General features: G+C 41.6%; 2 protein-coding genes across 2 annotated transcripts; one reads left to right on the top strand and one right to left on the bottom strand.

The window, feature by feature from the left end:
• Positions 1 to 505: 505 nt before the first annotated feature.
• LOC141784472 (uncharacterized) lies at positions 506 to 1,930 on the bottom strand. The gene is made up of 5 exons (XM_074662311.1): positions 1,869 to 1,930; positions 1,060 to 1,755; positions 846 to 968; positions 716 to 759; positions 506 to 622 (listed from the first exon to the last, which is right to left on the bottom strand). Exons 1-5 carry the CDS (start codon positions 1,921 to 1,923, stop codon positions 506 to 508), a joined length of 1,035 nt encoding a protein of 344 aa, XP_074518412.1. The 5' UTR covers positions 1,924 to 1,930.
• A 2,965-nt stretch (positions 1,931 to 4,895) lies between these two features.
• LOC141784279 (uncharacterized) lies at positions 4,896 to 7,240 on the top strand. The gene is made up of 5 exons (XM_074662061.1): positions 4,896 to 4,929; positions 5,052 to 5,738; positions 6,775 to 6,903; positions 6,981 to 7,015; positions 7,109 to 7,240. Exons 1-5 carry the CDS (start codon positions 4,896 to 4,898, stop codon positions 7,238 to 7,240), a joined length of 1,017 nt encoding a protein of 338 aa, XP_074518162.1.
• The last annotated feature ends 2,847 nt before the right edge of the window (positions 7,241 to 10,087 follow it).

Raw genomic sequence — 10,087 nt, forward strand, 5'->3', positions numbered from 1 at the left:
CTGACTCTTTGAAAACAAACCATCTCTAAATTCAAAGCAAATATTTATCTTTGACTGTTCTTCGGTGGTGGACTATATTTTCATGTTGTCGCTGCAATGATGAGTGTAGGTGAAGGGAGGAAAGGGTGGGGGTGTTGTCAGGCCACAGAGCAAGGTAGGCGGAGGTCAGAGGCTCTGTGTGTGTGTGTGTGTGTGTGTGTGTGTGTGTGTGTGTGTGTGTGTGTGTGTGTGTGTGTGTGTGTGTGTGTGTGTGTGTGAGTGTGTGTGTGTCAGTGTGAGGCATGGACAGAGGGAGAGGAGAAATATGTGTGAACTTGCTGCTCATGGAAAAAAAAAAACCATGTAGCTAGATGACGCCCAAAAAGAGCTATGTTGATACAAACGATACAGCCCCAGGCTGTCCAGTATTTCAAATAAATAAAACAAGTCACATAAATAAACAAAGACGATCTTTTTAATTTTAAATGCACAAAAAAAAAAGAATACATACATGTAATGTTTACTTTTAGAGCTTCACACTGGAGTATACACAGTCATTCTTGGTGCTCCTCTGTCTACTTGATCTTTTGTGCTGCTGAACACTGAGAGCAGCATAATGGAGGTTACTGGGGTCTCTGTCACCCTGGTAACACAGACATTAACAATCAAAATAAAACACAATCTGCCAGAAATTTTCATTTTAAAAAGAAGAATTGAGAATATTTTTGATTCCTACCTCTGTCTCTGCAGTCCATGGAGCCAAAGATCTTGGATGAGACTCTGGGTATGACACACAGAAAACTACATCTTAAAGCCAAACCCTGTAAATACACTGGTCAGATTTTAAAAACAAAGACCTCTTCTACCTGTATATCTGTGAAGATTTGATTTCATTTTCTTGCAAACAGCAAAAGCCAGCAGAACAACCAGGATGGTGGTGACTGTTAAAGCTCCACCCAAGATAAACACCAAGACAAGAGAGTCCCCCGCTGGGAGACAGATGTTAAAAAGAGATGTCAGGAGTTTTTCTTCCATTGCACTCTGTTTTGTTCTTTTTTTTCTGAAATAAAGATAACTCACCTTCAAAGTCCAGTTTGGTCCCATTTCCAAACAGAACGCGTCCACATGAAGCAACAGCGCAGTAGTACGTCCCAGCATGAGAAACATTCAGACTCCTTAGTTGTAGAGAGTAGGCACAAGACGAAGACGCCCTCTCACACTGACCATTCCTGCCTCCGCTGGTGTAAACAAGTCCTGGTTGACTGTCCTCAGAGTTTTTGAACCAGTAAACTTTGTGTTCTCCATCACAGCTCCCAGTGTGGACGGTGCAGTTCAGAGTCACAGAGCCTCCTAGCTGGATGCTCTTCGATTCTGACTGATAGATCAAAGCTGGATCCTTCAAACCTGAATCCTTCACATGGACTATAGTTCCATCTGTGAAATTCAGAAGAAACGCGTAGCTACTTGCGCAGTAGTAAGTAGCTGAGTCTGAGATTTGGACACCTGAAATAGTTAAGTGATGTGTTTTGTTTTCTGTATTGAGTGTGTAGCGTTGACTATCCTTGAATTCGTCCTGAAAAGTGATTTTTGTATCATAGACGTAGAACGTAGAGACTAGTCTTGGTCTCAGACCCAGGCTTTGTTTGTACCAGTAAAGCCACGCTGAATCACCACCATCATAGAAACAATGCAGAGTCACACTGTCTCCAACTTCAACCAACATGAAGCGTCTCTCCTGATGGAGCGACAGAGACTGCTCCTGAGAGGTCATCAGGACTGAAGCAAATGAAGAGAAAACAATACGCTCTTATTAAATCCTAAAAGTGTAACGCTGACAACAAATGTCCAGAATAATGTTTTAAAAAAGGACTAATTAAAACCAAACTCACCCATTTGTCCTGAAAACAAACATATTAGAGAGCAGAGAGACGTCACAGATGTCATCGTTTTCAAACTCTTGAACTGAGTGAACAGAATCTGGATTCTTTCTCCACTTTGAAGACACAGGGCTGCGTTTGATTGGCCAGCATGATGTGACACGGCATGTCCTGTTCAGGAAATAAGGTCACATGTTCACTGCCAGCTTTGGTGTGTAATGACAGGATCCTCCCTGTAAGAGTGCTCTGAAGGAAACAAGGACACTTCATGTTTTATGATTCTTTTATTTGAGTTTAAAGAGGAGACTTAGTGATAGTGAATGGTTCTTACTGCAGTCTCTATGATGTGATAGATGTCATGTACAGCAGATACATCCAGCAACACGCAGTATGTTAAATCTAGAACAATCAAGCCATCTGTAATGTTGAATTCATATTAAATTATAATTATTCAATGTGTCTTAAGATTAATTCAAAGTCTGAAGTGTTTACTCAAATGGACTATGAAGTGGGATTCAGCCTCAGGAGCAAGCATTTAATGCTGGACTTTAAACCTTAACCAGCTATCATTTGTGTTTTTAGATAAATAAAAGTTGAAACAATTTGAAAACTGATCTTATATCTTCCCCATTTTGGAAAGTAGTGTTAAGATAACTAAGCAGCATTTGTAGGATTTTCATAAGAGGTATGCGCAGTGTTGGTCAGTGCTGATTTTTCTTTGATTTTACACTAAAATAAAGTAATATAAACATCACTGTTTCAGATGGTTTTGTGGTCTTCGACAACAGGAGCATCTATGTGGGGGTGCAACCTCAACATCTACTTCCTGCTGAAAACCTCAAAAGCTGCTGCTCTGACAGCAACATAGATAAACATCATTGAAGTTAAACCACCACACTGCGTTTCAGGTAATCAGCAGTATCTCCTCTCACACAGCAGGTCAGGCCAGCCTGATTCAAAGATGCTCAACCATGTTGCCTGGGATGTGACTGGATTGGTCATTGCCATTCAGAGTCATCCCAAATCCTGCAGATTGTTTTGAGTCAGTGTAAAGTGGATGAAAGTGTCTGCTCTTGGATCATCACACAACAGAAAACATGTGTTATTAACCCTGTATAATCTGTGTGGTTTGAAGGCTATGGGATGCTGGAGGCGGTTCGGTTAACAGTGTCTACTTAACAACGTTATTTTTGTTGTATTGGAACAATAATTCTGAATTTGATGTTAAATGTCTTTCTGTTGCTAGTTTAGGTGAGTTCAAGGGATCTTATGTAAAGCCATATGCAGGGAAGTGAGAAAGGGGGGGAGGAGTGAGACTGTAAGAACAAAATGGGGAGGGGTAGGACAGCTTTGAACCATAGACTGTATAATAAATGGACCTAGTCCTTGTGATGTCACCCATCTGTTTGTGAAGGGGTTCTGAAGCCAAACAGTCCAAAGGAGCCTGATTGAAAATGGGGTAAACTTTGAGCCTCCACACTACCAGCTATAAAGCGCGTGCTTGTTGGTCAGCTGAGCTGTGGCTCTGATTGGTTAAACCTGACATCTTAAATAGTGGAAACAAAACTGCAGACCATATGGACATTAACAAGATTGAGTCCTATTCTTATCATTAATTATAACAAGTAATGTAATTTGTGACATCATAGGTTTGGTTGGCTTCCTTTGTCTGCATCACAGTGAGAGATGATTGTGATGGTAGAGTGTTAAACTGTGTGTATGTTTGTCCTATGTCACACTTGCTTCCAAAAAAGGTTTTTTTGAATTGGAAATTGAAAATTGAATCCAGTGATTGCAGGACACCAACCTCATGCTTGGGATGCTCTACAGACTGAGCCATATGTGTGCTGCTGACCTCTTGGCCAGGTCACCCTTGTAAGAAAAATCCAGACCTCAATGAGTTTTATCTGGTTTAATAAAGGTTAAAAAAAAATAAAAAAAACAATAGAATATCTCTCAGCTGGCATGGGAACACCTTGATATACCCCCAGAGGAGCAGGTCGGCCTGGGACAGGGGCCATTGGTCTTCGCTGATAGCATTGCTGCCTTCACAGCCAAAACCCAGCTATGCAGAGGGAGATGAGATAAGATGAGACTTTACTTGGCCACTATTTAACATTTCCTCCGGTCAAAGTCGAGGGGTATGTGGATTTCTGCTTCCATCAAGTTGTTTCCCAGAGCTTTTGTGGCTTGAGTACTTTTTTGTAGCGGATGTTCTTTTTATTTTATTTTATTTTATTTTATTTTATCATTTCATTTGATCCTTTGTTATGTTTTATTTTATTTTATTTTATTTTGTTTGAGTTTATTTTATTTTATTTTGTTCAATTTTATTTTACTTTGTTTGTTTTATTTTATGGTATGTTGTCATTTTCTTTTATCTTATTTTTTATTTTATGTTGTCATATTATTTTATTTTATCTTTTGTTATTTTTTTATTTTATTTTATTTTATTTTATTCTATTTTATTTTGTTATTTTATTAGTCTATTTTATCTTATTTTCATAAGGTTCAGTTTTCATCAAAAGCAAGTTGCTTTTTCAAGCTCCTTTAATACATCTGTGTCATCCAGTGGTATGGAGCTAGCATCAGGCTAACTTTAGAGTGGCTCAACCTCGCCACAGTCTTTCATCACTCTGCTCTACTTCATAACAAACTCACAAGTGCCGACCCCAAAATGTTGTGCTCACTGAGGCACGTCCTTCCAAACTGGTAGAGCTGCTTCTGAGTCTTCATCAGTCAACCTCCAAAGCTCCCTTCAAAAATCAAGAGAAGTCAAATGCCCTTGAATTGCACAGAATCATGTCACGCCCACTGTTCCCCTGTATAGAAAAAAAAACAACAAAAACAAATGATGCAACTAAAGAGACCCAATCAACACGGCCAGGCTCCTGATCATGTGCTGTTTTTACAAAACAACAAATCGTTAAGTCCCAACCAAGCCAGGCAGCTTGGCCAATCACAAACAGCCCCTGGTATCGTGTCTAGAAGCTGAGTGTGTCAGTCTGCTCTCAGCCGACACACTGCAGAGCCTCAGGGATGAAGCCACTCTACATTTTCCTCCTTTTTCTCTGTGAAATCTGTGAGTACCTGCTCTTCTTTTCAGTGTTTCTCTGTGAAATCATAATGTGAGTGAAGAATACCAGGTTAAAGCAAAAAAAGATGAAGCAAGTTTTGTTTTTGTGTCTCTTGTAGCTCAGGCTGCAGCAGTGGAGCAGACCTCGGGTCTAACTCAGCACAGTGGTGTCATGACAGCCAGAGTTGGAGAGACGGTGACTCTGAACTGCTCTCATACAAGTGATGTTGTAACTTATCTTTACTGGTACCAGCAGCGCTTAGGAGGTAAACCTGACACTGTATCAACTCGCATGAAGCACGACCCAGAAGCTACTGTAGCCTCTGCATTTAAAGACAGGTTCAAAGTCGATTCAGAGGAAGGTGCTAACAATCTTATCATCCACAACCTCCAACTGTCTGATTCAGCAACGTATTACTGCGGGATTTTAGGATTCAACACTGTAGAGCTTGGGGATGGAGTCTTTCTTCACGTTAAATCTTCACTGTCGAAACCTGTCATCTATCAACCAGCATTGGAGCGTCCCCGGGTGGGAGGCTCCGTGAATCTGAGCTGTACGGTTTACTCTGAACCGTGCGAGGGGGAGCAGAGCTTCTACTGGTTCAGACACGGTGCTGCTCAGCCTGCAGCCATGTACCACAGCAAAGGACAGTGCAGGACGGATCCAGAGTCTTACAATAAGAGGAACTGTACTTTGAATCTTGCTATAAAGTCAGTGAGCGTCTCTGATGTGGGGGTCTATTACTGCGCTCTGGCTTCCTGTGGGGAAACTGTGTTTGGAAATGGAACAAAGGTGCAGATTGAAGGTAGGTGATGGGATTTTATTTACATCCCCAAATACATAAGAACTATATATTTAATGTTTATCTTTGATATATGCCCATTAAAGTGATACCCCAGGATGGAACAAGTTGGGTCCTATCACAAGGTTTAGGGCAGAAATTACCCCTACAGCAGTGATTTTGTGCAGCAGAAGCCCAGAGCTCTCACACCAAACACCCCCTCCCTGCTCCTCTGCCGGTTTCCTCTGCACTCAGACGGGGCCATTTTTTACTTGACCAAAAACACAAATAAACGGACTCCCACCAGAAAAAATCTGATATCGGTCTGCATTCACGCTTTATTTAGAGAATTTTCAGCTTGTTACTTTCACACAAAAACACCGCTAAATAAGACTCCAGTTCTCATTGTGTCGTAAAACAGCGCTACCTCTGCTGCAGAGCCACAGCTGTCCACGAGGTGCTCGCCGCTTAGTGTATCAGTCCGTGTGCGCACCAAACGCAGGTAGTCTGCCGGGACGAAGAGACATGATGAGAACTAGATCCTTATTTAGCAATGTTTTTGTGTGAAAGTAACGCGCTGAAAATTCTCTGAATAAAGCGTGAATGCAGACCGATATCAGATTTTTTCGGTGGGAGTCCGTTTATTTGTGTTTTTGGTCAAGTAAAATATGGCCCCGTCTGAGTGCAGAGGAAACCGGCAGAGAGCAGGGAGGGGGTGTTTGGTGCGAGCGCCCTGGGCTTCTGCTGCACAAAAACACTGCTGTAGGGGTAATTTCTGCCCTAAACCTTGTGATGGGACCCAACTTGTTCCATCCAGGAGTATCACTTTAAGGTTCCAGATCATGAAAAATGTGAAAATGTGCATGGTCTGCACATCCTCAGTAACACGTGTTATCCTCGTGCAAAGACAATCACCAAATTTCACACCTTGTGGAAACAGATTACCTGTCCGTCTGTGTTTTGTTCAAATCTATAGATACAAAAAGGAAACCAAAGCTGTATTTTGTTTCCTAACCTGCCATTTGAGACTCTGATACTTTTCTTTTTGGCTGCATGCTAGGAAACTTTTCTCGTCTTCTTCCCCTGGTGTGTGGCCTCAGCGTGGCACTGGCAGTTTCCATCATCGTGCTGCTCATCCTGGCTCTCATCATCTACAAGTTGAAAAATGAGTTGTGCTCGGGCTGTGAAGGTAAGATGTTCCTGACTGAAATTATCTTCAGCTGTTCTGCAGTGACCAGTTTTGATCATACATTCTCTGATTCACAGGGACTGTGGCTTCTGGCTCTGCAACATCTGACGCTATGGTAGGTCAAATTCGTAATTAGGATCTTGAAATTAGGCTTTTTTTTTCAGCCTGATCAATTTTCAGGAATTTGTCTCTTTGGATATGTGACCACCAGAGCGAGGATGCAGATAGTCTCCACTATGCTGCTCTGAGCGTGAACAGAAGCAGTGAGCGGCATCATCCAAAGGGAAGCATGAAGACAGCCTGTGTGTACTCCAGTGTGAAGAGTAGAAAAATGTGAAGAAGTCTGCCTTTTTGCCATTTTTTAAAAGGTCAAGTTGATTGACCACATGTATGATTGATAATATTGATAAATAAAAATGTTTCATAAGTATTTGCTGTAGATTATGTCAAAAGAAGTCTTTAGAGTGCGTCAGAGTCGGCATGTCTGTACATTAAGTTTTGATACAAATAAAGACAAACATGCTCATGAAAACCCCCCTTGTCGTCTATTTTTATCCTCTTAAGTCGCTTCGTCTGATCTGCAGCAACCTCTCAGCCCTGTGGTGAAAGCGGTGTGAGCTCAGCGTGCAAGTTTCCATCGATGGAAACACAAGTCCCAGCAGAGCTCAAAGACAGGAAGACTGGCCTGCAGCAGCTACAGGCCACAACATCTCACACCTTTACAAACCTGCTCTCACAGAGCGGTGTGAAATGATCACCATGTCAGACGAGCAGCACAACAAGCTGTGAATGGTGAAGGTTGAGAGCAGTGTTGTGTAATCAAACCTGATTTGATGTGAAAGTAGTTTTACACTACAACTCCAACGGTCAACATTTCCTGTTTTTCTACTTTGAAACTTTCATTGCTGTTGAAAGTGTTTTTTTTAGTCAACCGTTGCCGTTTAACAAATGGAACAGGTCATTTCTAAGTGCTAAAAAGTAGTGCTCCATAACTGTTAGTAAAGAAATTACCTTGCTGCTTTGCATCCTGGGAAAAAGTTGTCTTAAAAATTAAAGAAGTGTTAATAAGATCTGCTCTCCATTCATTTGATTCTAAATAAAAACACGGCTGGTCTTCAAGACAATGGGGAGCAAGTGCTCATGGGAAGCAGAATGTCCATTGCTAATGCTGCTGCTAGCTTTTCCAGAAGCTCCTCACAGTGCCTTAAATGTGGCTGCATACTCCCCACCTTCCGGTCTACTGAATGGAACGATACATTCAAATAGTTATTTACCTCCGCCAAGGAGGTTATGTTTTTGGGAGAGTTTGCCTGTCTGTTTGTCTGTGAACAACATAACTCAAAAAGTAACAAACTTATCTTGATGAAATTTTCAGAAAATGGGGAGTGAAGGAGTGATTCAGTTTTGAGGTGATCCGGAACAAAGGATTCTTTATCATTGTGAGATCGGGCAGTTTTCACCGTATAACTCCACCAAAAACGGTTGAGATTGTTTGGGTCAGGCCGACTAACAGAAATTTTCCATGTGCCGAAGAATTTCCCTGGTCATCTCTGTGGCAATCTGGTATATGGAAGAATAAAGCTTGGTTTATGCTTGATGCATCCGTTTTCAAATGTGGTACTGAATCAGATTCATATCAGATTTTTTTTTTCAATACGACAGCGGGCTGAACTGCCAGGTCGCATTTCATGCTACTTTGACGCCATTCTTGAGCAGAAGTCATGCTCAGTGAACAATGACATGGAAGAAAGTGGAGATGAAGAAGAAGTGCGCATGGAGAAAAGCAAAAGTGACTCTGAAGTGCATGTTCTTGTTTCTCGTTGTGGAGAGCTGGGAGAGAAACAGATGGGGATCACACAGGCAGCAAAGCAAACCCAAATGAGCAGCTACATTTAAAAAAAGAAGCACCCAAAATCAGGGGCCATGTTTGTTTCACCGTTCTGTGCATCATTAATGTTCGGCTGAGTATGCGGGTCACTCCAGTATGAGTTGTTCACATCTCAGTCTGCAAACAGGCCACATTTAAAAATGTAATCTGAATAAACAAACAAAAATTCTGATTTAAGCAATAAATTAGAAATGAGCATTAAGGCCTGCTGTGTGAACGTAGCTAGAGACAAAAAGACAAACAGGCTCCTAGTGAACACAAATACAAGCACTTGTATGAGTGAGCACACAGACATCACCATGATAACCATGTGATGAGCAATTCCTTATGGCCACACTTGGCAGAGTAGAGGAATAGGTGAAAAAACTGCTGTACACAGTGTTAGCAAATGCAAACTTCACTTACTCTAGTTAAGTACTCTGGTAGATGTGCGTTTGCAATACACCCTGCAGTTTGGGAGTAGACCAATGGCACATTTATTCTGTCAAGAATTTAGATTGGGTGTACCAGCATTTTGCTGATTATGAAAAGGAGCACTGCTCGACTCGATGTGGGTGCAATGTGTGAAGTAAATAAATAAGATTCAATGTAAATTGCACGGTGCACCAAAACACTTTGCACCAAGTATAGAACAGGTCATGTTTAGCTTTTTCCATAATGATATATGATAGGGTTCTGTGTGGAGTTTGCATGTTCTCTCCGTGCATGCATGGGTTCTCTACGGGTACTCCGGCTTCCTCCCACAGTACAAAAACATGCTCATCAGGTTAATTGATCACTCTAAATTGTCCGGAGTTGTGAGTGTGTGAGTGAATGGTTGTCTGTCTCTGTGTCAGCCCTGTGATTGACTGGCGACCAGTCCAGGGTGTACCCCACCTCTCGCCCAATGACAGCTGGGATAGACTCCAGCCACCCGCGACCCTGAACAGGACAAGCGGTATAGAAAATGAATGAATGAATGAATATATGATAGGGACAGTAATATAAATATGTTTCCTCTAAAAGGTCAAAGGTCAATGTGAGAGCTAGAGACCCAATGATTGACTGCTCAGTTTGAATTTAAGATAAATGTTTGATGGAATAAAACTACTTTTGAATCTATGTACTCAGTCTGTACTTTTTTTTTTGCACTATTAAAGGTAGGGTCTACAAGAATTTTTATTACTTAATTTTTGTTAGTAAACACAACATTCAAACTGGGCTCCTCCTCGTTGGCTCAGTGCCAGCGGCAGCACACACCAACAGCCTCCAGCCATAACTATGTGAACACACTCACTCGCCCTGCATTTCTATGTG

The sequence above is a fragment of the Halichoeres trimaculatus genome, unplaced genomic scaffold, assembly GCF_033239565.1.
Source record: "Halichoeres trimaculatus isolate MK-OKI-2021-1 unplaced genomic scaffold, fHalTri1.1 fHalTri1_scaffold_22, whole genome shotgun sequence".
NCBI lineage: Eukaryota > Metazoa > Chordata > Actinopteri > Labriformes > Labridae > Halichoeres > Halichoeres trimaculatus.

What these genes read in the sequence shown, in the direction of transcription:
- LOC141784472 (XM_074662311.1), bottom strand. Translation starts at nt 1,923, where the DNA reads ATGACATCTGTGACGTCTCTCTGCTCTCTAATATGTTTGTTTTCAGGA. An exon ending in TTTGTTTTCAGGACAAATGG is followed by an intron (nt 1,756 to 1,868) that starts GTGAGTTTGGTT and finishes CATTTGCTTCAG; the next exon opens with TCCTGATGACCTCTCAGGAG. An exon ending in AAATCTTCACAGATATACAG is followed by an intron (nt 760 to 845) that starts GTAGAAGAGGTC and finishes TGTCATACCCAG; the next exon opens with AGTCTCATCCAAGATCTTTG.
- LOC141784279 (XM_074662061.1), top strand. Translation starts at nt 4,896, where the DNA reads ATGAAGCCACTCTACATTTTCCTCCTTTTTCTCT. An exon ending in GTTGTGCTCGGGCTGTGAAG is followed by an intron (nt 6,904 to 6,980) that starts GTAAGATGTTCC and finishes TCTGATTCACAG; the next exon opens with GGACTGTGGCTTCTGGCTCT. An exon ending in GCTCTGCAACATCTGACGCT is followed by an intron (nt 7,016 to 7,108) that starts ATGGTAGGTCAA and finishes TGGATATGTGAC; the next exon opens with CACCAGAGCGAGGATGCAGA.